Here is a 26,346-nt window from a genome sequence, read left to right as displayed (position 1 = left end):
TAACACTGCCAGTCTCTTTGTGGTGGCAGCCGGTTAGGGAGGACCAAAGCTTCCATGATATGTCCCGTGAAGTGGTCACGAAAACACTGGAAAGTCACGCCACTTGTTTACACTCGTGGGGAAAGGGCGATCGGCTACGCAGGGACACCTTGTCCAAGACGGTGACACATCCTTCTCGGTACATTCGGGAAAAAAACTCAGCTTATTACTGAACTGAATGTTTTTATTGATTGCCCTTGAGTCAGAGCCCACTGACCCTGCGAACCATAAATGGCTTTGGCGCAAAACTGTCATTTCCAGGCAGCAAGAGGAGATACTGGATTAGTCAAAGACACCTAGCCTAAGCTTTCTTCCACTGTCCCTCCACCTTTCCGCCTCTGGGCTTTGGAAGCAAGAAAGGGGCTGCAGCTGGGTACCTCTCCAGGGGCCTGAGGGCGCACGGACAGAGCCGTGCGCGCTTACACGCGCGATGCCGAAGCGGAACGCCCGGCGCTGCTCAACATGGGGACCATAACAGCCGGGCGCTGGCGCACGCCCGTACCCAGCGTCTGTGGCTGCAAAGCGGCCAGGTCGCGGAACCAAGAAGACAAATGAATGTTATGCCGCATTCTCCATTAAACAATAAAGCGAGCTGTAAAGCCTCAGGTGCTGTTTGTTGTGCCGTCTGCGTCGAGCGGTGGCTCCGGACCCGGGCGAGCCGAGCGGAGTGGGCCGGGGAGCGCCTCTTCGGCTGATTCCAGGGAAAGATAAGGAGCCGCCGAGCCACCAGCTCTGTCTAGACTCGCGACCTCACAAGTCAAGCGCCTTGTTTGGATTAGCCCTCCAGATCTGCCAACCTGATCAACTCCTGAAAGAGAAGGGCCCAGAAATACCCTTATTTTCCTCTCTCGGACCACGTCGATTGTCCCTGCTTTAAAGGATCAAGGGCTGACTTGCCCGCGGGAGTGGCGGGGCTGGTTAGACCAGTGTCCGGGTCCCCCATTCCCAGCACTTCCCACCCCTAACCTGAGTGCAGACAGGCGCTGCCCTGCCCGCTAGACTTGGGCAACGCACCTGGGGGTAGAACCAATGGGACAACCCGCAAAATTAAGCAGCTAACTCGGTCAAATCCACAAATAACATCACTTCAAAATGAACACTAACTTTTGATCAATGGAATGGAAAGAGGATCCCAGGCAAGGAATAAGCAGTTCTAAGGCTAAGCAGAATCTTACATGGCTTCGGAAAGGGAGAGTCAATGTGTCTTTCCTCTCAACCTGGCAAAAAGCAATCTTACCATACATCTTTCTTCCAAATCCACGTGGTCTCTTTTGGGAGCTGTGTGTGTCTATTCATACACATATAAATGATATACAGAAAATTACATACAGGTATGTGTATATTGTATATGTATGTATGCACACACACATACATATATATAATTTTCTTTTTAGAACCTTTTGCTTCTCAATGCTGAGCGCTCCTGCAGACAGATAATTAAGCAGAAAGATTTGCAAAATAAATTTTTAGAAATTGGAATCAAGGAGTCCTAAGTGCAGTTCCGGGAAGAGACTGGCTTCCTCGAGACAGAGAAACTGGCTTCTTGGAGCCAACAGCTTAAGTGCCATAAAAATTAAAGGATGTGATAGTAACAATGCTCACAGCAAACACTCAGCAGCGTTCCCTGCCGCCCCTCCCCCTCCTTCGCTCCCTGTGAACCAACTTCTCTGTCTACACTTCAGAAGTCTCTGGGAGGTGTGGAGAGATCCTCCATCACGGCTTGGGACATTGTAAGCTGTGAAGTTTATGTTTGTGGCGCCTGGGCTCAAACAGCCATTCAGTGGCTTGCTCCATTATCAAGAAAACAACAATCAGAAAAGATCAGTAAACAAAATCGGCTGCCAGAGCCTTGAATTAACTACTTGCGTTTTAGTTTAAAAATACCAACTCACACTGTACAAGTTACTTTTTATTTTAAATAGTTATTGAGAATTCAAGATGTGCGGCCGTTTTTTTAAGAGAACATTTTTAAAATAAATACACAAAAATTGCTCCCTCCTTTTTCTTCTTGTGCCCCCCCCCAAGAAAAACAATTTGCCCTGTTGTGACATAAATCTTTAATTGTTGATTAGTGAAAAGGAAGTAAATATTCCTAAAGAAATAGAACTCAGGCATCATTTGGATGATGAATCTCATTTACAAAAGTTGACTAAACTGAACTTTACAAATAAGAAAAGAAATACTTTCTGCTTAGACAGTTCACTCGTATTAGGAATGAGGTTAAAAACCCAAAGTGGCTGGGTGCCATCCAAACTTAACTCTTTAAACTTTTTTTTTAAGAAAAAAGAAAAGGCTAAGTAAAGCCACATGGGATTTTACAACAGTTACATTTCATGAGATAGATCTTATGGCTTAAAATTCAAGCTGCTAGGGAAATACAAGGTACTTCCAAGGTAACCTGAAAGCACATTGTCTTTTTAGCTAGTCTCAAAAGGATAAGATATACCAGAAAAGAGGTCAACATTATGAGTTTAACAAGTTGATCAGGGTGAATAGTAGCCAAGCATCACAAAGTCATCTATTTAATCTTGAACTCCAAGAAAGTTGTCAATGGGCAAGTGGGTACACATACCCACACAGAATTACAAATAACCAGAAACCTTGTTTCAAAGGAGAAAAAAATCTTCAAACACGCTTCCAACTTAGAAAACAACTTTTTTGATTTCTAAGAAAACCCAAGTTCATTTGATGAATGGGATAGAGGGAAAATAGGCTGAAATGGAAGATAGTATTGCGCTGAAACTATAGGGGAAACAATATCCTGTCTTTAAGACTATGTATATTGATATGAATTTTCTGATTTAAGGGGAGCATACTAGATGTTTTTAGCTGCATTAAATTTTAGCTTGCAGAAGCTGGAGGAAATGAGTCACAATGTCCAGAAGGAAGAATTCAGAGTAATAAGGGAGGGACGATCAAAGATAATAACGAACAGGAGGAATTTCATTACAAGAGCAGAGCTCAAAACTCAGTCTCCAGAGGTGTGCAGAGAAAAGTATGCAAGAGATGATTTGCAAACAAAATGACATTTCAGCTACACATTTTAGAGTGCAGGCTGAGGAGTCTAAAAGGGGAAGACACACCTTCATATAAATAATAAAAGAACTAGAATGCTATTGACCCATCAATCCATTCTCAGCCATCAGGCAACAAATATCTTGAATCTAGCAAGTGAAACCAAATCATTCATCACCCCCTCCCTAAATTATTGTGCTTAAATTCAAGCGATGGACTTCAGAATACTGACATCTATATATGTAAAACATCACCGCCCCCCACCCAAACATGCAAACATATTCTTAATCTTAGAAATCAATTCATCAATTGGAGGAGGAAAAAGCTTCTCAAAGATGGGTGCCTCACTTAAGTCTCTCTATTGCATTCAAATCCTAAATAAAGTGTTTTCCATCTCTATTCCCTAACATTTTTGAGTCCACCAGAGGCTATGGCTGGGGAAGCGGGTCTAGTGTTTTCCAAGTAAGGAAGGCTTGGACTCTCAGTAACTTTGCAGGCATGACACCAATATTCACGTTGAAGCTGCCATCCTTACACATGCATATTGGTTGCCATTTCAGCTATGATGGTGAGGAAAAAGGAAAAAAGAGACCAATAGAAATAGTGAATGGGAAGCTAAAAGAGTAAAGTCCCTTGGCAAGAGATTAGAGGAGGGAGATCCGAGTGAAAAACAAAAAATAACAAAACAAAAAACAAACAAACAACAACAAAAAAACCTTTCCCGGAGAAGACCCGTGTAAGATAAGACATAACTTCTGTTTTTCTCAGCAGAAGACTGCAAGCCATTATTGCCACCGGCCAAATTATTACCCCTCTGTCAAGAATTAGACACAACAATCTAAGTAATCAACGGGCATGTCTAATGCAATGTAACATTTTCAATGCAAAGTTTGTTTTCTCTCTGCCCCCACGTTAGAGCCTGTAATTAACCCGTTATGTAGAACCAAGCCAAACAAAAGCCTAATTGAGGCTGGCTTCCAGACTTGAGGCAGGTTTGGAGAGGGTGAAAGTGACTTGAGAGCTGGGGGGCACAGCCTCCACCTCACCCTATCGAGCCTGGAGGGGTACGCCACATGACACACATTAGGGTACTTTAGCTTTCATAATAAGAATTGTCAGGTACTGAAAATGGCATTACACTCGTGCATACAACTCAATGCAGTTTCCAGAGTCAAAGCATCATCCCGGGGTGGGGTAAAGGGAGGAGGGGGAACAGGGCAGAGCCCCAAATCCTAATTCAACGCCAGCAAACGAAGAAGCACCAAGAAGCCCGATTTCGGGCAGTGCCATTTATCTTTTCCAGGGTTCTGGCTCTTGCACTTGAACTATTGCTAAATGCCAGGGGGAGTCCCAGAGAGCATGCCCATAACCCTGATAGCTGATGGGTCCAGCAAAGCACACGACCTGCAACCCCATCCCATAAAAGGTGGTTTCCCAACAGAATATATGCCGTGTTTCTCCCCATAGCCAGTCATCCTTCCCAAGATTTTTGAAATTGGACTTGGGCAAGGGACGAAGCGGAGGTGGGAGAGGGGAGAAGAGGCAAGAAAATGCATACACTGGCTAGTCTGGGAATTGCAGAGCATACTCTCTTCTCTAGGCTTGTTCCTTCTGCACAAATAGAGGAGCATTTCTCAATCGGCTGACAGCCGCCACTGGTAAATAATGGTCATACCTCACTGGCTAGGCAGAAAGTCTCTCTTTTACCAAGAGCTTATATATTTGACATATGGGTCATTTTAACAATCCCAAGCAGGAGACTTTGGTATAAATCACTTATTCTAAGAAAATAAAATAGTGACTCTGAATCAAAAGCCATTTTAAGCAAGACCCTCTTCCTATTTGGGGTGGGTGGATGGGTGGGGTATGGCAAGAAAGAGACTGGGGGAAGGAAAGAGAGGGGCAGGACAGAGAACAGCATCTCATTTTCACAAAACCAGTAGCATTATCACAGCTGAGAGCTAAGGGGCTTCCAACCAACTTTGATCCAACTATTGAAACCCAAACATGCAAACTCGACCTTAACTACTTGCAATACAATATCACTCCTACTGTCTGTCAGTTTACCCCAATTCACATGCAATCCTTACTTTCAGACATTTGAATAGCTTGTTTGTAAACATAAAAGAGGGACCCTGGATCATTGTGTTTATTTATTTATCTATGCCAAATGTTTATTAGTGAAATAGTCCTGAAGATATAATTCTACATATGGCGCTTTGATTTCACATAATATTGAAGAAAAACACAAAACACATAGAATTAGACATATAATTCAAAGACCACCATACAACCTTTATCTTTTTTTTTTACTTCAGCAAACAAAAAATGTCAAATGACATGAAAAGTGGCAAGTCTTCCGACAATAAATAATAAATTACTTTATAATTTTTGCAATGCAAGAGCAAACAAAAAAAGTTTCCTTTTTTTTTGCTTTTTATTTCCATAGAGAGAGAAAACAGTCATTTTAACCAATAACTATACACATCTTTGGGGGAAAAGTTCTTGGACAGACACAAGTCAAACACAATCCCGAGACGCTTGTGGCAAAATAGAGGTAACCTTGTTGCAATGCTTTATAAGTTGGTTTTTAAATCTGAATTCAAAAACCTTTAAAGTCGCTTCAGACTTCTTGATAAAGGATGGATCTCAAAAAAAGGGGGGAGGGGGGAGGGGGCAAAGTAAAAAATAAACCAGCTACAGGACAGGCCAAGAGACCCAGGATTTCAATTAATCCCTTGTTAAAGTCAACTTTAAACATATCAAACCAATGCAGCTCCACCTTCCTGAAAGGACTCTTTCAGCCAAGGAGGCCAGTCTCTCTTCCTGCGCTTTTGCTGGAGCTCCTGTTTGGCAAGGCAATGACCAATATAGAAACAGCACCATTCAGATTAGGATGGACTAGAAAATTTTCTATTTTTGTTTTTCTCTAGATGTGCAGTGAAATGAAAATGCTTTTTTTGAGATCCTTGAATATAAATCCTCTACGTTTTAAAAACGTCTTTTTTTTCAGTACTTCTAAGATCACTGAATAGCATATACTGGGTTTTGCGTTTTGTTTGTTGTTTAATTCTAGTAAAATCCCATGATTGTCTTCACAGTGTTGCTACCATATCACCTTGTCATTAAAACAGACTTCGTGCATTTCATGGAGCATTCATTTCTTGATTCAGTTTTCAGTGACTGGGTCGTTAAATACTTTTGTTTCAGAGTTCAACATTATAATTTCCCACTTTCTCCAACAGGGAAAAAAAATACAGAATGAATGTTCCTCATGCTTCAATAGGACTGGCTACCATGCTGTTAGGTGTATCTGGAAGTTGAGAGGACATTGATGCCACTTCACTGCCAGTGGAATTAGAGCCCGGTCCTCCTTCTGAAAAATTGACCTGCATAGAAGGTTGAGAAATAAATAAAGGACACTGGAATAGTATTCATAAAAAGATTATAAATTCATCATATTGTGTATGTAGAAGTGTTTGTGTAGATAGATATGTAAAGATATTCACATAGATAACTGAATTTTAACAGGCTTAGAGAAAGCCTAGAGGAGAAAAACTTGAGAAGAAATCCTCTCACTTTCCCATCTTCCAAAAGATGTCTGTTTTAACTGAAACTGAATTCCCAACATTATGTTGCATTAAATTATTTAAGAACAAATGTGTTTCCCACTGTAAAATGGCATCACAACTCTACTATGCATGCTCGAAATAAAATTATCCTGCTGGCTACATGTTGCCCTGGGAGTAGGCGAGCTCTCAGTCTCTAGGCATCAAAGACTCTCTTCTTCAGTTGGAAAATCCGTAACAGGCTCAGATCCTTTGACAGGAGATTGAGAGGAGGCTCCACGGAACAAAGATTAACTCCTTAGCAGGCTCACAGCTTGGGCATCCTTCCCTGTTGGTCCTGCTTCCTCTTGGCCTTTCTCTCTCTCTCTCTTTAAATCAGGCTCTTCCTTCCAAAATGAGACCCATATATTATGACATCATCCCATTCTGACTCCTTCTTTTAACCCTAATATCTGACTCCTTCTTAAATATCTGACTCCTTCTTTTAACCCTAAACGCGTTGTACTGCTGTTGTAAACCTTCTCTAACCATGCCCACTCCTGCCTCAGCTTCCCTTCCACTGCTCTCATCTGACACTGAAGTTTCAGAAAGTGCAAACATTTGGCTGCCCTGAACCCTCCCCTTACCTTCCTCCTGTGATTCAGGATTCGCTCAAATAACTCAACAGATTAATGAGCTTAGAATAATTTTTTTTTTCCTAGTTCTAGAGCCTACATTTCTTTCTACAGTAAATTTTTCCAATATGAGATTAAGGGACTTCTATCCTCTGCACCCACTTAGCATTTGCAAACACAAGCCTGGGGCCAAGCCCTTTTAACCACTTGCCTCTGGCCAATTACCTAACTGTTGACATTGAGAAAGCAAAGGCCCTCCAGGTAAATATGAGGGTAAAAAGCTAACCTCAACTAAAGCTTCATTTCCAAAAAAGGGAACAAGGTTTCAGGATAGATCTTTACATTTTATAAAACAAGATTCTATAAGGCTGATTACTCTTTAAGAAAAAAAAATCATCTATATAAATATAGCATATTACAAAGGACATATATTTATTGTTCTTATTTATCTTGACCCCTTAAGCCTTTTGTAGGCAAAAAGTGAATTAATTTTCTCCTCTCTGGATGTGGAAAACATGTTAAGGTTTTCACAGATTTAACACTTTATTTCTGATTGGTAGAGCTCATGTCCCTTTTGCTATACATGGTACACACTGTGTGTCTCTATGACATTTGAACTCATACACTTGAAAACGTTTAAACGGTCCTACATTTTAGATTAAGACATTCCCAGCAAGGGATACTGTAACAAAAAAGATTCATCTATTTGAATGATCTTTATTAATATATTTGAAAATTGTACCCAGACACATGCCTGCTGTTTATTGATAACAACACCGACTGTGTATTATAGCATTGATTATATACTACAATCACCTTGATTTGGGTCCTATATATCCCATTCTCTAGATGCTCAGGAAGGATAAACTTACTAATTGCTGATTGAAATGCCAAGACGATTTCCTGAAGTCCTTGACAACTCTAAAATTCTAAGATGTATGATTCTCCAACACTGTACATCTTCTGGCACATGCTACCTAGAGTTAGGTACCTTGAAATTAATCCTTCAAAGAAGGCCTGATTGATAGAAAATTCAACCTATATGGTCAAATTATGCAGTCTCATTAAAAAAAAAAAGATGCCAAGAGGTTCGTTTTCCTTGCATTTGTCTCCCTTCTCTTCATTACTCACCTCCTTGGTTTCTCCCCAACCCTGAGCCCAAGAAGGCACCCTCCCCACTGAATCTTTCAGTGTGTGACAGTTAAACCAGAGTCCCCTGTTGGGAATTCAGCCTCTTCCGTCTGGGAGCTGACACTTACCAGTTGCTGAAAAGCAGGCTGATCTATGTCACTCTGCAAGGCGAAGTCGCTCAGTACTTTCCAAGGTGGCTGGTAACTTTGTACTTCCACTGGGTTAGCCTGTAAGCCACCGTCGTGTCTCTCTGGACTGGCAGCCACCATGGGAGTTCCTGTCATCCCCTGGATATTCTGTGAATAGGCCCCCCAACCAATCCCGACATGTTAATGAGCAAATTCCCTCCCTCTGTTGTCTGCACAGGCTAAGCAAATATACCCTGGTATTATCTTATCTATATAGTGGTCTTTATTGACTCAGTTAATTTGCCGTACCTATGGATATTAGCTAGAATTCAATTTGTTTTGTTGTTTTGTTTTTCTGCCTCTGTGTGCTGGACTATTAGGTCTGCATGGACCTTATTAAACCAAATTCTACTTTGATTTTCTTCTTCCCCCTTACCTTCACAGCTCAGCCCAATTCCTCCCCTCTGCCTTCTCAGACCATAGCTTCCCAGAACTAAAAAGCTGAGGTAAGCAGGGCTTCCCTTCAGCCTCTAGACAGGGTGGTTTTCTGGGCAGTTTCAGTTAGCTGCAGATTTTTTCCAAGCCGTTCTCCTCAAGGAAGAGCCAGCCCCCCACTCCATCCCCCCAAAGCATTTGGGTCTGGTTCCTATTGTGCACTAACCAACTCAGAAAGTGCCCTGGCCCAGTCTTGGCCAGCCTGCCAAGTTTAATGACAGCAGATTTTATGGCATTTAAAAATAGATCCAAAGCAGAAAAAAAAAAAAAAAAAAGGAAAAGAAAAAGAAAGAAAGAAAAGAAAAAGAAAAAGAAAAAAAGGAAGAAAAGAAACTCTAGCTTAACTTCCCCAGGAGGCCTGCAGAGTGGGTGCTTCCGTGGGCCCAAGATAACAGTGGATACTGGTGCGAGGGGCCTGATGCCTCTGTGGAGGCCTGGGCTTCACCTGGAGCAGAGGGTGATCTGGGCATGCGGGTCACCTTGGGGGAACTCGCCAGCCTGAAGGCGCAGCGGCCGACCTTACTTAGAAGTGCGGTGCGCCCTGGGGGCTCACAGGGTGACCTGCCCACGGAACCCCTGGATGTAGGCAGGAATCCAAGGTGCTATCCCTCCCTCTTCTGTACGTGAGGAACTGACGATCTGAATGTTGGCAAAACCCGGGCCAAACCTCGTTGCCTCCTGCCCTTAGAGGGGAGGACGGCGTTTCTCCGGTTCACAGGTACAGGCGAGGTGGAAGGGCACGAGCCCACCCACGAGGTTGGGACCTGGATGCCGCTCCCCCGGCGCACGGATCCTCCAAGCTTCCCCGCCCTCCGCTGGCGGCCGGCGCCGGGTAGCCTCTCCCCCGGGGCATGGGTGGGGGTGGGGATGAGGGGCAGCCCCGGCCAAACTCCTGCCCAGGAGCAGGATCGAAAACAGTGCGCTCCTGGGCACCAGGAACGCACCTAGCACGCTGCGTCTCCTTCCCCCTCGCATCCCCTGCCCGGCCCCAGAGCCACTCACAGTTTTGTCATTGGGCTGCTGCTGCTGGAGTTGCTTCATCATGATGCTTCGCTTCTTGTCCTTGCACCGCTTGTTTTGAAACCAGACCCGGATCACACGGGGACTGAGGCCCGTCATCTCTACCAGTTGCTCCTTCATGAGCGCATCTGGCCGCGGGTTTGCGGCGTAGCAGGTCCGCAAGGTGTGCAGCTGCTTCTCGTTCAGCACAGTCCGCACGCGGGTGGTCTTCTCCGGCTGCTTGTGGACGTGGGGCCGCAGGGCCGGCTGCCTGGCGGAGATGGGCTCCGCTGCGGGGCAAGGAGCGCCGTGAGCGCTGGGCTGGAGGCTCGCTTGCCGGCCCGCCCGCCCGCCCGCGCTCGCGCGCTCAGTCGCTTGCTCGCCTGCCCACCCGCTCACTTGCTCGCCCGCCGGAGACACTCAGGACAATGGCTAGGGTTTGCAGCCTCAGCACACAAAGCAGGGGGCGGCAGAGGTGGGGGCGAAGAGGGTGAAAGGGAGAATAAAATCTTCCTCTCTAATCTGCAGAGGTCATTGCTGAGTAATCCCGGCCCGAAACGCAGCACCCGCCCCTCCTCGTGTCAACAAAGTGTTAGCCAAGGGAAGCAGGTCTCAAAGTCTGTCCCCCTGTTCACAGCAGGGGTGGCATTTTTCAGCACTGTTTCTCCTCCGTTCTCACCTTTCCTTGTGCCCAGACTGGGCCCCAGTTACATTGATTACCACCCTCTCCAGGATCAGAATTTTCTCTTGGGCCAAGGCCACAGAGGGCAACAGGGAAAGGAACGCAGAGCACTTCAGTGACAGCCATAAATACTACACCAGCAGGGACTTCTGCAAGGGGAAGGTCGAGAACTCTGCCAGAATGCCTTGAACTTCAGTCCGAGAGGACAATCATGTGAAGGGGCTGAAGAAATTCGCGATTTCTGCCATATCTCCAATCCCTGCTCTTTCTTAGTATTAAATCTATGGTAATACATGGATGTTCCTGAGATGGGCTGACCCCAAGCAGTGGAAAACGGAAACTCTGTTGAACTGCCTAGGCTGTAGATAAACGTGGCTGGGAGATGTCCCCCGCCTCCCTCCCGGTATTTTAGCTTCCTCTGTGCTTCCCCACAAGCAGAGTGCAGGCTCCACTGAACAAGAGCACCATCCCGGCCTTGCCCCGGTGCAAACTAGTCACAAATCCCCCTGAACAGAATTCTTAGAGCTGCCAGAAGGCAGAAGGGTAAGGGAGCGCTATAGGTTCCTCACCTTCAGTGTTTAGTGGGAATTGATACTTTAAAATTGCAAAAGGGTAGATCTATTCATGGCAGGAAGTCAGGTTTGGAAACACTGTCCACCTTCTAACCCACGGCTTTGGTCCTGGCCAACCTTGCTGTGTTTCCACTCCTCTTCCTTGGGAATGAGTCCTCTTATCTACATGATACAAATCCTGCACCTTCTACAACCCCCTAGGGTCAGGCCAACACCTATGGGGTCAATTTAGAGCTACAACCATGGGCCTGAAGATGAAATTCTCACCAAATCATATAGAATGAATGATTTAAAGAAGCAGGCTCCCTTTAAAAGGCAATTACTGCAGATTAGCTTGTTGACAGTTTTATATTACAACTCTGTGCAATGGCCTGCAGTTTTTAAAACTGTATCTTTTCAGTCCTGTTCTCTCACAAAAAGATAAAAAATTAAAAAATTTTTTCGAGTGTGAAGCAACTCACAAGGAAAAAGGATTTGGGAGACTAAATGACTTCAGGCCACCTAAGCTTCCTTCATTGGGTTAAAGGATGAAGCTCCAGGGACCCCGGGGCTCCGCCCCTTTAATTAGGCAGCAGGAGAATACCTGGCTGGGAGCTGAAGCCCGTTTTCAGCAAGCCAAGGTTTGGAGGCCAGAGCGAACTGGAAGTAATGTTTGGGCGTGTGTACACACGTGTACACAAGTGGTGTACATTTATGTGTAACCATATAGAGACTCAGACGGTGTAAGTGTGCTCGGGGAATCAGGGGAGACAGTGAGGGCATTGAACCTTGCTGCAAAGGAGCAGAGCACAGCGCAAATTGCATACAGAACACTTCATTTAGCTGCAGGCAAACACTACGACCACCCCTGTAGCTACCATGGTTGTTGTGGCCGCTGGCACACAGGCTGGCTTAACCTGGCGCCTGCCTACCCGAGCCGGGCAGAGGAGTACCTGCCATTTGCAGTGGCCGCGCTGGATGCAGGGGACTGAGCGGATCGCCAGCGCCCAGACTGGCCCTCTCCACCACATCGTGGTCTGCTCGGCAGAAGAGACCGTCCTCCCGAAGCGCAAATTCGTCCCCAGGGATGAGCTGGCGGCTGCAGGCCACACAGCGGAAACACTCGATGTGATACACCTTGGAGCGGGCACGCATCACGAAGTCGTTCTTGCTGAAGCCGATGCTGCACTTGGCGCATTTGATCCCGTACAACCTGTGCGGGGGAGGGGGAAGCGGAGGCGGCCCAGAGCGGGGAGAGAAGTACAGGAAGAGCGGGTCACTTCAGGCCGGCACTTCCCTGGCCCAAGATCCCGGGCAAGACGCCCCAAGTAAATAGCATTTCCAAACAGAAGTTGGAAACAGAAGGACAGAAATGAAACTCTGCTCTCTCCCTCCCTGTCTCTCTTCCTTCCCCCATCTCTCTTTTCCCCTTCCTCCCTCCTCCCTTTCTTTTACTCCCGTTTCCTTTCCGATGAACCTCTCTGTCTCAGTCGGTAACTCTTAGTTCAAAACACCTAGCTTGTACCACAGAAAATGTATTGATGGATTCCAAACTCGGGCTGCTGCTCTAGCAATCAGTCCCAGTGTTGATCTTGCAGATCTTGGCAGGAAGGAATCCAGAAAGACTCTGGTGGCCACCGACACCCACACTTTCACTTCCCTATCCCACAATTTCTGCTGCTAGAAATGTCTAAAACTGCAACAAAAAGTCCTCCTTCCAAGAAAAAAGGAGGTAGGAGAAGGGGATTGTCACCCCACTCGGTTTGCAAACACTCACAAATAAACAAGCAGAATAACAAAATGAAACCTCTGAGAGTTTCCACATCTCCTTTTGCATAAGTGCTTTCCAGTCTTTCTCCAACTAAAGATTTTCTTCAGGCAGCAATATTAACAGAAAATTTCCTCTCCATTTTTCCTTGTATTATTATTTTTTTAAAAAAAATCTGCGTCTGTTCCCTCAATCTTTTTCAAGTTGCTGAATCATCTACCTCTATTTCAATTTTCTTGAAAACCATGACCAGAATGAAAAAATGCAAAGACCCACTTCTAAGGTCTTTCTCACTGCTGGCCTTTCCTTACCAAGGGACAATCTTTATAGGTTCCATCTAGGCTGCACTTCCCTGGCCCCTTCTCCATCTTTCAGGAATAACAGAAGCTGGGGCATTCCTACGAACAGAAAGAATGGAAGAGAGAGGAAAAGATCCACATAACAGGAGGACGCATCCTGCTTCTCCAAGGAGAGATGTGGAAATCTAACTGTCCAGTCTGTTCTGCTTTTACAACTACAAGATTACACACACACACACACACACAGAGTTGAGAGAGAGTGAAGAGAAGGTAAAAATGAAATGATTAGGTCCTTCTACAAATGTGTGTATCCAGAATTAGGCACATGCAAGCCTGTGTGCAATTGAGCAAAATACTATTTCCATAGGAGTAAAGATACTCCTGAAGTGGGCTCTCCTTCTCTAGAATCTTGTGTTTACACACCAATCTAGTAAACAATGAAAACGCTCATTTGTCAGAGGTTAGAAGGTGGATTCAAAAGTTTTTCCTCCCTCCGCCTACTCAATGTGAGATCTTCCATTTCATAGGGTGAAGACTTGACTTTGGCTGTGACCAAACAATTTAGAAAACCCCTCCCCCTTCCTGTACCCCGACTTCCCTTACTTCCTTTCACTCCCTCTCTGAAGTATTAACCTCCCCCAACCAGGTTAATTTTATCTACCAAGATTATACTCTCTGTGTCATGATTTTTAAAAAAGAAGAAAAAAATGCTGAATACTAAGTGAGCAGGAGCAAACTGTGACTGTATATTAAATCTTAACTAAACTTTAATAAAAGTTCTCAAGCTCCAGAAACCATTTGCCTTACAGAAGCTAATTAATTGCTTGTTAATAGCCACTGGACATTTAAAAAGTGATATTTTGCTATTATTTAACATAATAATGATGGTGACGTCTCTTCTGTTTGTTAATAAAACGAATACAATTTTCTTTAGAGACTCTACTGGCTTTGTAAGGCAGAAAACAAAGTTTCTGATATATACACACAAGTCAGAGAAAACTTGAGATTAGCAAAACGTGATGCAGAATAAATTGGAGGAAAAAAAAAAACCAAAAACTCTCCAAAACAACAAAACCAAACTCAGAAAGTTCCTATGTTGTTTCAGTCTTGTCAATTTGGACAATTCGCTCATTTTATCAGTTACCAGATTTTAATGTGAGAAAGGAAGCTGTTCAATTATCTAAATATACCAATTGTTCGTAGACAGATGATGGGCAATTTGATCTGCTCTAATTCATCAGCTCAGATAAGATAAGAAAGAAGAGACAGTTAGATGTCACCAAAGGGTTAATATTTGAAAAGATTAAGTTTCCGGTGTTTTTTCCAAGGAATATTTAGGTTGGTTTTAAATTTTTCTCAGAAGGAGGTCTTACCCAAAAAATAAAAGGAGCAATACCTGTACTTGCTCTTTCAAAGTACATCTCTAAACATGCTTCGGTCAAACTTTTATTTCACCTATTGCATTGATGCCACCAAAGAATTTGTAAGCTACTAATTTTAAAAAGGACTAAAACAAACAGAACACTGCACTATACAATAAAAATCAACCCTATTTTAAAGCTAAAAATCCAAACTTCTCCATCTTTTTAAAATTTTGTTTTGTAAGGGGGAGGGTGAAAGAGGAAAATAATTTGTGCATCATAAACTCCAAGAGTAATTAAACAAGCCTCAATACCCCGGAATTATGAATACCACTGTTAAGGGTTTTTGTTTTTCTCAACTAAAGAATGAAATGAACATCATAGCTTGATTTTTGTAACACATGTACAGGGTAACTTTGGCTTGTATGACTCCACTGAGGCAAACTTCACAAAAAGACAAAGCCACACCAAATAATACACAAAGAGTGGGGAGAGTCAGGGAAATCTCACAAAAATAAGGAAGAAGTGTAAATGCCATACCTGATATAATCTCTTTTACAGTAGGTTTTCCCATCCCTAACAAAGCATGTACAGCTCTCGTCCAAATACTGATTACACTCCGCACATTTCAAACATGCCGCATGCCATTCCAAATCCGGAGAAACCCTCAGAATATACTGATCGTGAATCTGATTGCCGCAACCAACACATAGGGAAATCAGACGTTTTTCTGAAATGAAAATAAATACATGATTGACTAACCGTTTACTTCCTACAGAGATAAACACACTTTTAGTGTCGTTCTCTTATAGGGCGTACTCTGGGAGGTTTTTTTTTTCTTTCTTTTTTTTTTTTTTTTTTTTTTAAGAGTATTGCACTTTGGGATGGTAATTGAAATGTGCCATCAAAACCTTGACTCATTTTTAAAAGGAGGTGGAATATATGTAAAATGCAGATTGGAATAGTCTACATTTGTACGCCTAGCACGCAATCAAACCCGCTCATTTTGTATTTCTTTTTCCCCCCCTCCTTCCTCTTTGCTATAATCATTGGGAAAGATTATGGATAAGTCAAGTCAAAGAAAAGGTTTTGACTAGAAGCGTTAAGTGAACGCAGGGATGTCTATATTTTCCATGAAGCACGCTCTTAAATAGCACATAGGACTGGATATTGTTAGCAAGAGCAGGCATAAATACAGTTGTCACTCGTTCTCTTTTGCAAGTCTAATGCTAATTCACATCTCTGGGCATTGACTGTGCAGGCAGACCTTTGCAACATAATAACCTTCTCGGAGAGCTCAGGATTCCCCAGGAGGAAATCACCGCTTAGCACCAGAAAGCTAGAGTTTTGGAGGGTACACAGGCGAATTCAAACACAAGGTACAATCAGTTTCCCGAAGATAAGAACCGACAGTAAGCATGCAGGCGTGGCGGCAACAAGAAAAAGCCACCTTTTCTCTTTCTCCAGGCAATGACTCCAACTCCAAAGAGCCCTTGGCACCTCAGCCGGTGCCTGAGAGAGAACCCCGCACAAGAACAGCACACCGAGCCCCACAAGGTAAAATAGCCTCTTACTTTTTGGTGGATCTCCCATGTCTCCCATATCTGTAAGAGGGAGTAATGTCCACAGTGAAATGGTGGTTGTACAGTTGGTGAACAGCCCACAGAGAGGATGCTGGAGCTGTAGCTAAGTGGGAAATAGAGGCCCCTGGGGTTGCCAAAGCTGAAAGAGCCGCTGCTCGGCTGCGCCGCGCCCTCGCGGATCTAGGAGTCCAATTTAAGCCGGCGGAGTTGGCGGAGCGGAGGCGCTGCGGCGGCGGCGGACTCGGCGCGGCTCGGGCACCTCTCTTCCTTATCTCTTACTCAAACTTCTCTGCTCCAACTCAGCTCCATCGCCATTGGTCTGACGCAGCGCGCGGGGACGTCAGGCGAGCGCCGCGCCCATTGGCTGCAGGGCGCGCGGCGCAGCTGTTCTGATTATCATATTTCAGCCTCGCAGCCGCTGTGCGCCACTGACCGCTCGGCGAGCCCGCGGGAGAGGATTAGGGCTCCCGAGGCAACTTGCTCGGGGCTCAGGCCGTTCTCCCCCGATGCTCGGGCTGCCGGGCTGTTCTGGCTCTGGCCTCCCTCTCCTCCTCTTCCTCTTCCTTCTGCCCCCTCCCGCGTTCCTTCCCGGCCGCGCCGCCTGCGCCCTCGCCTCCTGTGGCGCTGCTCCTCCGCCCTGCGCTCCTGGGGTCCCCGCAGTCCGGCTGGCAGCGTTGCGCGCGGGGCTCACTTTCTGCCGCCGGTGGCGAGTGGCTGGTGGGTAGGTCTACCTGTTGACGAGGTCCCTCCCGGGCTCTAGGAAAAGGGGGAACTTGGAGCAGGCAGTTTAGCTTGGTTTGGTCCCCACGCCGTGGCGCACATCCCCGGGGCCTGGCCTGCCTTGGCTGCTCGGGAGGGCGAGTTCCCTCCAGAACTGGCTGCGCTCGGCGCGCTAGGGGAAGAAGAATCGGGAATGGGATGATTAAACCCAGAGGAACTGTTTCCTGCCTGCTACACCATTACTCCCTCTCCCCCGACCTCAGATATCTAAAAACGTTGGGTGGGAGGAAAGGGGCGCTTCTTGCTGTTGGGACAATCAGGTTGGAACGCACCGGTAAAACGAAGTTGACTCCGCTGACTGACTTTTTGTCGTTCGGACCCGCGAGGTCTGCTTTTCAGTTTAACTCTAGAATTGAAACTCACTAACCCGAAGCCAAAGAGCGAAATGATCTTTCAGTAGTCTAAAGTTTGTAAGGTTTTTGTATACTGTTCAATTCTTCTCACTGCTGGTCTCCTGCCCTTTGTTTATAAGCAAACTTGTGCAACTAGCTGTGGTGTTTTGGTAATTATAAGGACAAGTCTCCATGACTCTGGAGATTTTTAAAAAATGCATTAGTGTAAGGGCGCGAGTAGGGAGGGATTTATCACAGAACAGTGAAAGACCTATTTCACGTCCCCAGGCGTTGATATATAATAATTTTCTCTCGAGAAACTACTTGGAGAGAGAAGACTGTTAGGTGCAACTCGCCGGTAACCTTCTTCAATCATTCTTACTTGTTCCCATCATCTCTTGCAGTCTCCCAAAGACAGTCACAGGAAGGCCACGAAGAACCCCCGCGCTTCCCCCAAAGCTTTTAAAAAGCCATTTCTTATCTAATGGGACTGCCAGTTTTATCTAAAAAGGCCTACAGACACAAACCATAGAAGGCTTAATTTCGGTGTCTTGTTGCCGTGAGAAGACCCGGTGTGTTAGGAAACCCCTTTCTTTATATCTTTCGCAAAATCTAACCCTTGATAAGAGCTGTAAATCCTGGCCGGCCGCATTGGCTGGGCTTGAACGGGTAATGCTTCTCCAAAGCGGAAAGGGAATCTAAGATGCCTAAGTTTCCTCCTGGCCTAGCTGAGGCTTTCTTCCCCAGGAACTAGTTTTGATTTGTTTTTTCTCAAGGAGGATTTCAAATTGGATCTCTCTTCCCTTCCATTTTTATTATAAGTTGTTTTGGAGCGCGTGTATGAAAGCGAAAGTTGGATAGACCTAGGTTGATAAGTTTACCAGTTATGTGGTGTGTTTTTTTTTTTTTTGGTCTGTTTCTAGTCTCTGGTATTAGATATATGGAGCGTTTTGTCAAGCTGCTTTTGCAAAGCTGATGCTGTTAATCTCAACACGAAGCAAATCTTCCTAGTATTTGGGTGTATTTCCCATATAGATAAACACGTTGACCCTAGCAAAAAAAAAAAAGATGCCACCACAATGCCAGAAAATAGAGTTTTACCCAGTCATATTCCATCATGCCACTTTTATAAGATGGAATTAAACACCAGAAGCTACCGGAAGCCTGATGACTTATATTTGAGATCCACAAAGCACCGTCACTATCCATCCTCCTTCAAACCAGCCCCCACCTCCCACCCACAGTGTGGTATTTTAACTCCCTAAACCAATAAGCTATTACAAAGAATTATTGCAGATGATAGCAATTCCAAGTAGAAAAGCTTGCATGTGGCTTTGGTGAAACCTTTAGTAATAGGCAATTTCACCTTAATGGTGAAGACAACATATTCCTCTTTTCATTCTGCACCATTGTTGTAAACAAGTATTTTCTTAGTAAGTTCCTAAACTGATAGAAGCAAGACGCATGGTGAAGATACCCGCATTAAAAGGAGACGTTTGAGGGACTCCACCATGATGGACATGCTCTGAAGTTCAGTGCATGTATCATGACACATTTTGCATTAAAATCCAAGTTAGAATAGCAGGCTTTGTAGTTTTACTTTACCTTGAAGTTCTGAATTGATCTTGGATTATTCTCATTTCCTCAGCTGATTGCTATATGTGGATTTAGTGCATCAAATATATCTGTAAAATTTTGTATACATAAAACTGATTAGCAGTTTATCCGTAATACTTGATCACAGGAGCGACCTCTTGTGTTCAAAGGGGGGATTAGACCCTCTCCTCTCAAAAACGGACTCATTTTGACCTTTGTATATTGTTAGGTCAAAAATATATCCTTGAAAACGGCAATAGTGTGAATCTTTGGTTTGATTCCTTTACTGAGAAAATGAGTATGAGTAGTTATTAAGTGTAGTCCCTATCACCTCCAGGCTGCCTCAGTATATCTGACAGTGTCTTTCAATATAAAAGGGATACTGAAATTTAAGTTCCTCTGGAGTCTGTGGCATCTGCCCATGTGCCCTTGTATACACCTTCCAAAATGAGGCTGTTACAGCCAACCTCCTGATGGGCTCTTAGACTTCTGTTTTTGTGTACTGTTGCTTTCGCTGCTTTAGTTACCATTTAAACATTCCACATCAAACTTAATGTCAGATACAGATTCCTGAACAAACATCATGCTCTCAAGCTACATTTCGAAAATCTAAATAGGTTTTAATTGCAATTGAAAGGTAAAATTACACATTTAGCATTTATTTATCTCCCAGTAACCTCTGGCAGATACAGATGAATTTTAAGTTGGTTCTTTGGGAAATCACAAACAGTAAGACAGCTTATTCCTTCTCATCTAACCAAGACTGGGAAAGGAAAAAGGGCTTTGATCAGCTTTCCAATGGAGGTATAAATTTGGGAATTTATTCCCAGGGAGATGATGCTATATGTTTAGCTCACATAAGAATCAGGTTTGAAAGAGTAGAATAAGTTACACTGCCAGTTTCACTGAGTAAAGTATTCAGATGAAAAAATATGTATAACTGAAGGATTTATATTTTCTGATGTCCACATCATATAATTTGGGGACCAAAATGAAACAGGAACATTTTATTTACCTCTAAAAATGGATATTGAGTAGATGCGTATGTATCCCCTTTTCCCCTGTGTTTATATTTTCTGTGTAGTCTCTAATCATGTAGAATAAGGCTATATAAATCCTCAGTATCTTTAATCATGTCCAAGGGTCAGATAAAATTATGTGCGTTTAAAGGGAGTTACGATTAACCATTTATATTCCACCGCGAACGGGGTGTGGGTGTTTAGAACCAATTTGCCTCTCTTCCTGTTATTGGTGGCTTATTGAGGAACAATCAAGAGAATCTGTGCTCTAATTTCAGAGAAAAGGAAGAGATACCACTGGGTATGAAATGATTGTCTCTTTTTCTTTCCTTTTACTTAAAAAAATACTAAGCAATGATAATAAAGGCAGTTGTTAACAACAACAAACCTTTAGTTGTGATTCTTATTCTGATGCCTCGAACTCCTGCTGCGATTGTGGTTTTGTTGAGTGTCAATTGCTTTATTAACCAGTTAAAACAGTCTGGGTGAATTAGCAAGAATTTTCTCTGCACGAAGAGCTTCCTAGCCTTACTTTCTGAGTTCAGGTAGTTGTTTCTGACACCAGCTTTCCTGGTATTTCTTGCCAGACGACAGGCCAGAAGGCATCGTTCTTGTGCGGTCTGTTGCTCCGTTCTCAGCCGAGATAGAATTTCATGCTCCCGGCATCGGGGCAGCTGCGAAGCCACAAACCTCAGTTCAGTCCTGAGCATGCGAAGGTCCGCAGCTGATTGCAGGGAGGCGTTCGGCCAAGCGAGGACGGAAATTTGTATTCTCCCTTTAAAATTGTGCTTCTGAAAGTATTTACTATGACTTATCAAAAGCGGCTGGCAGTGTCAAGTGAAACCTTTTTTTTTGCTTCCCCCTGCCCCCTAGAACTCCTAAGTGACCAGGAACAGACGATTTTTAACCGAGTTCTGTTGCGTGGAGCCCAGGTTGGCGCTAGTGAGTGCAGTGTGCTGACCCAAGTGGTGGTGGCCCAAGGACGCGCTGACCCGTACATTTGGCAAAGCTTTCATTAAATGTATCAGATTCTCGCGGAAGTGGTTGCAGTCCGGAGAGTGAAACAGCTATCTCTCAAGTCCTGACCGGTTCAGCTGAAATCTACATTTGCACTGAATCTAGCAAAACACCCACGGGTCCGCCCGAGATCTCAGGAAACCCGGAGCAAGTTACCTCCATCTAGTTGATCATTGTTTCTGAAAGGACGGACACCATTTCCCCCACTGCAATCCTGTCCAACGGGCAGCTCTGAGTTTAGCTTTAGCGCCAAAGGGTTGATTTCCCCCACCCGCTGGAGATTTACTGGGGACGAGCGGGGGAGGGGAGGCAAAGGTACCTCGGAGGAGGTCAAGTGGGGGAGGAGGAGGAGCAGCAGAAAATTACCAGCCAAGCAGGGGAGGGAGTTGGAAGCCCGGAAATCTACCAGGATGCCTCAAGTAACCTTCCTTTAAGTCTCAGAATTCAGCCCTCGAAAAACAGCCTCATAAGGTGTCCTGGGAAGGAGTCCTCGGGTGGGCTGCAGAGGTGATGTCAAGAGTTACAGCTACTTTATGAATTAAACTGACGGCTAAGGCATGTCGGGACAGTTTAATGTAAGCTGAATGGTGCGTGGACGGGGGCTACTTTTGAAGAGGGGCAATCATTGGTGGCATCTACCAGTATATTCTGCACGTAACAGTAGTTTGGAAGCTGAAGAAAAACCCCTCAAATCCCAGTAAATGCCCAGTCAGTTCGAGAGAGATTTTAGGGACAATTTTGAAGGTCGCTGTCTGCTCCAACTCCACAGAGATGAACAAGAGTGTGAACTCTGGCGCGGGTGTGTTTAGAATTATCTACGACTTCAGATCCATGCTGTTAAAACTCATCAATTCTTTGTGACTTCACGTGGAGAGAATTTGCCCTGCCTCCCTACCTGCTAAATGCCGACTGAGAAAAGGGGCCCAGGAGACGACCCCTTTCAGAAAGAACCGTCACTTCATCAACTCGACTGAGTTATTAACTTGCTCCCCGAAAGGTCAACAACGCCTTCTCTTCTCAGCCGCACCGCGCGGAGATCAATCGCTTTACCCCAGGTAGCCTCTTGTTCAGGGCTCAGGAACTCCTGTCTTAAGGTCCTTCTGGGGCTCAGAAGCTCTGTTATATGTTCTTTCCAAGAACCCCACCTGTCTGCTTTCAAGTACACACGGCGCTAGAAATTTAGCCTAGCCTGAGTCCAGGGATGAGAGAAGAGCTAAACAAAGAGACCCCAACCGTCCCCTTGGCCCCCTGCCCCGCCGTTTTGCGATTTGCCAACCTTCTAACTAGACAGCTCCCTAAGTCTCAGTGTTGCGAGTGAAAGGGAATTTTTCTATTTCATCTTCCCATTGACCGAAGCAGAAAAATTGAACCGAATCTACGCCCCTTGTCCTGATTCCTGCTAGAGGAAAACAGAAAATCATCCCGCAGGTCTCTTTCAGTCCCTGGATGGCGAGCACAGCCCCTGGGAGGCCACACTTAGTTCTTTATTGTGAATCTCTCGCTACTCACGTTCGTTCGGGACCAGGGCCCCGGATGGCATCGGTTGCCCGTAAGGACGCGAAAGAAGAGGTGAATCCAATCGCTGGCCTAGAGGATAGTGATCAGAAAACCCGAGGATTACTAAACAAGGGGCGGCGGTGTCCCTGCCTCATGGGGTTGGCGTGGCGCGGGGGGTAGGCTGCAAGACCCTCCAGGCTCCTGCATGCAAGGAGTGAGAAAGAAAGTGCAGCCTCCGGCAGCCTGCTTATAAATGCAACCTTTCGGAAGATGAAACTTGCAGTCTTAGGTTGTCCTCCTTTGTGTCCATGTTCCAATCCTCTGGGCTTTCCTCGAAATGAATAAAATTGTGGAAATGAATGAATGAGAATATCACTTTAATTGTTTCAAACTCATTGTCAAGTCACCTTTTCTGCCATCTGCCAGAGGTTCAATTTGCGCTTCTTGTCTACATTCCAGAAAATTGTAAGGACGTTTCCTCTGCATCTGTCTGCCTTGTTGGCAGCGTGCGGAAACGATAACTGCACAGTTATTGGTACAGAATATTTTCATGACTAGCTTCATTCTAAATATCACCCCAAAATACAGATACCCTACTTCTTAATTGGCATTATTCAGGTTTATTCACTTTGCGTTGCAAATGTTTGAATTAGAAAACAGGAGAGAACTCCCGCAGCAGAGATGCACTTCTGTGCTCTCCCGTCAGTCACAGAACCCACACTGGGTGATTAGCCAGAGGGGCGGGCTCCTTTGTTGACTTAAGAGTTCACCAGGCAAGATGGAACAATTATCTTGTTGCTTCTTCTTAACTGTCTATTGTTGACTTATTTCTGGTATGCTTCCATTGTACAAAATTCGATCCAAAAATGAAGAATAAATCGTTAGTTAAAAAGGTAATAATGATAATAGGTCTACTTTAATTTTACCTGGCTTTGTTAATAGATAGTCTATACCTGACACTCATATACATGAGATGTCGAAAGTATATAGCATATCATTTATGTATAATTATATATGTTGTAATTATATGCTAATGATACCATCATTTAACGTTACAAGATAATTCTATAAAAAACTTGAAATTCTATTTTTGATATATATAACACCCTCTTTAAAAGAAAATAATTGTCAGGCTTAAAAATGATATTCAAGGGTGATTTTATCAAGAGAACAGAATCTGAAGCTTCATGAACTAAAATCCTATCAAGCAAGGTGGTCCATAACTAGGTTGCTTTGGGTTAATGATAACTTAAAGTACTCTTGTTTTTGTAACTTTTTGTGCACAAAATGCACATTTTTAAGTTGTGCATTTCAATGTGTTTTTTACCACTTATTATTCTGAAATCTTCAGTCACATCATTTCAGCAGGAAATAAAACCTGAATAAGTCCTAGGCAATGTGTAAGGAATAAGTATGATTTAACTTTTGTAGCTTAACGATATTGTGCTGATCTTTAAACGCAAATATTAATATATTGAAATTAATATAAGTAGATAATTTCATCACCTCCTAATTTATAAAAAATGGAAAAGCAAGTATAACAAGCTGCTTTACTTTCTATAATGTCTATTTAAGGACCTATTACCAAAATATAGTAATAATAGGATTCATATATGTGTAACACATGTAGCTATCACTCTATTATTGGAGAGTTCAGTCTAGTTATAAACACATTGAACTATCATATGATGTGTGCCATCACTTGAATGTTGCTAAATTGATGCTATGCTATATTTTAAGAATCTCCCTTTTCTTTCCAGATACATGTACTAGCCCAGGAAGATCCCTGCATCTTGAACAGTAATGCTAAATTGGAAACTATGTCATTACCCATAAGTAGAATCCTCCTGACTTTCAGTTAAATATCAGGACCCAAATTACTTTATGTCTCACTTCAGAACGTAGCACAATGTGCTATTTTATCTTCTTGGCCCAGTCTTTGGATTTATTCTATACTCTCCGTGTTACAAGCTGCACAAACCATTGGTGACAATGAGAACCACTCTATATAGTTTCACTGACTTTGGATTCTCATATAATGTATGAACAAGTATAAGTCATATCTTTTAGGTCTTGACGATGTGTTTCTTCCAATTCTGAAGTGTTAGTATAGTTGTCCCTAATGTCACGTGATACGTCTCTTCGTTGTCCTATACCCGAGCCATAGCAGATCTGATGTGACTTTGGATATACCATGTGAGGGCAAGCATTTTCTTTTGGGTTAGGCCATCAATGAGGAAGAAACATGAGTAGAGCTCTCAAAGCAGAGGAAAATGTAAGTGGATGGAAAAAAAATCACACTTTTGAATATAGTATTGGAGAAAGAATTGAGTGTGGGTGACTTTATTAGCTAGCAGAAGAAAGAGTGAAAATAGGTGCTTGGCTAAGATGAGAAAAGTAATCAATTTTGAAAACAGAGAAAGCTTATTTAGAAAAAGAAAACATGGAGTAAATGTCAAGAGAAACATAAAGAAATGGGGCGTGGTGACCCAGTTCATCTGATAGAATAGGCGTTTAAGGGCATAACCCAGGTCCGAAATAGGTAGTGGATGGAACTAGGGAACAGTAGATTCATAATTATTTTAACTTGGCATTTAAAACTTTAAAATCTGAGTTGAGGGTTTTTTTAATGGTAGAAAAGCAGCTTATTTGGCAATAATTTTAAAAACTTTTGTCGCATCTTTAGTCACACTAGACTGTTCACCTTTGTAAACTACTCACTATCAGTAAACTGTCAGTATAGAAAATACAAACTAAAAGTACTAGAAATATAATACGGATTTCTCTTTTCAATGTAACTAGGTTTATCTAACAATTAGATTCAGGATTCAGAAAAGGAAAAAGACCAGATCTGAGAAGGAATTTTAAAAAATGGTTTCAAAGTTTTCCAGAGTTTTGTTAGCCATTGCCCTTTCTGCAGACGTGGTTATATCAGAAAGTGTAATTCAAATATTTGCACTGCTTACTTAAACCACAATAAAAAGGGAAAGATGTTGTGAAAACACTGCGTCATGCTCAAATTTATGCAAAACAACTTGAAAGGCTGCCAGCAACACTGTTGTTATGTTAGCAGTTCTGATCTGGCTTCACATTCTCCTAGAGGAGTTCTTCTGATGTGAGAAGAATGTAAACCCAAACCACAAGCGAGTATTCATTGCACCTATGCACTTGGGAAGAGTTTGGGTGCCCAAAATGTCAGAAAAATCAGATACAGTTGTTCTCTTAGCATCTATTCTGGAGGTCACAAGGAAGGAATGCCTGCACATGTGCATAAACCAACATGCCCATAAAAGCCTGATAGGAGGCAGCAGTGCCCCATAAAAGGTCACACCCAGCCAGAATCCAGCAACGTTGGAACAGCGTCTGTTATGGAGAAGAAATATGAGTCTGACAGCAGCAACAGCAGCAGCAGAGAAAGATGGATTGGGGATTAATCATGGTAAGATACTGAGCAAAAGAGACAACAAATTCTGCCAAGCATGAATCCTTCTCTACTCACAGGTTTCACAAAATACACTCCTCAAAGTACAAGCTGGTTGGCCAAGGTCAGGTTGATCTTTGCTAGGCTAAAGAAGCAGCTGCTGAGTGTTTCCCACGGCAGATGGAGAACACCTAAGGATTTTTTACTGTTAAAAAAAAATAATTTGTGTTTCAGCAGTAGAAATACTCCTGATAACACACGTGATCAAAATTGCATTCCCCCTCAGTTCTCATGACATTCACTTTGGGGTAATACCATTTAAAAAATATTATTGGTAGCTGTTAGCCTGTGGCTTTCCAGGGCCTTACTTTTAATGTATTTCCCTTGTCTTTCTAGATTTAACATATTGCCTCATTTCATAATCTCCCTTCATTGAGATCATTTGTATAA

The 26,346-nt window shown here is 43.7% G+C and overlaps 2 protein-coding genes across 2 annotated transcripts; one reads left to right on the top strand and one right to left on the bottom strand.

Moving 5' to 3' along the window:
- Positions 1–5,213: 5,213 nt before the first annotated feature.
- ISL1 (ISL LIM homeobox 1) lies at positions 5,214–16,532 on the bottom strand. The gene is made up of 6 exons (XM_024247216.2): positions 16,226–16,532; positions 15,192–15,381; positions 12,177–12,436; positions 9,994–10,280; positions 8,497–8,664; positions 5,214–6,443 (listed from the first exon to the last, which is right to left on the bottom strand). The coding sequence occupies exons 1-6, from the start codon at positions 16,251–16,253 to the stop codon at positions 6,327–6,329; spliced, it is 1,050 nt and encodes a 349-aa protein (XP_024102984.1). The 5' UTR covers positions 16,254–16,532; the 3' UTR covers positions 5,214–6,326.
- Positions 16,285–25,519, top strand: LOC129059664 (uncharacterized). Its single transcript, XM_054556371.1, has 3 exons — positions 16,285–16,302; positions 16,419–16,955; positions 24,236–25,519. Exons 1-3 carry the CDS (start codon positions 16,285–16,287, stop codon positions 24,335–24,337), a joined length of 657 nt encoding a protein of 218 aa, XP_054412346.1. The 3' UTR covers positions 24,338–25,519.
- Positions 25,520–26,346: the final 827 nt, after the last annotated feature.

This window comes from Pongo abelii, chromosome 4 (genome assembly GCF_028885655.2).
Source record: "Pongo abelii isolate AG06213 chromosome 4, NHGRI_mPonAbe1-v2.0_pri, whole genome shotgun sequence".
Classification (NCBI taxonomy): domain Eukaryota; kingdom Metazoa; phylum Chordata; class Mammalia; order Primates; family Hominidae; genus Pongo; species Pongo abelii.
The sequence above is the reverse complement of the archived record's forward strand: the minus strand, read 5'-3'. Positions and strand labels throughout refer to the sequence as shown.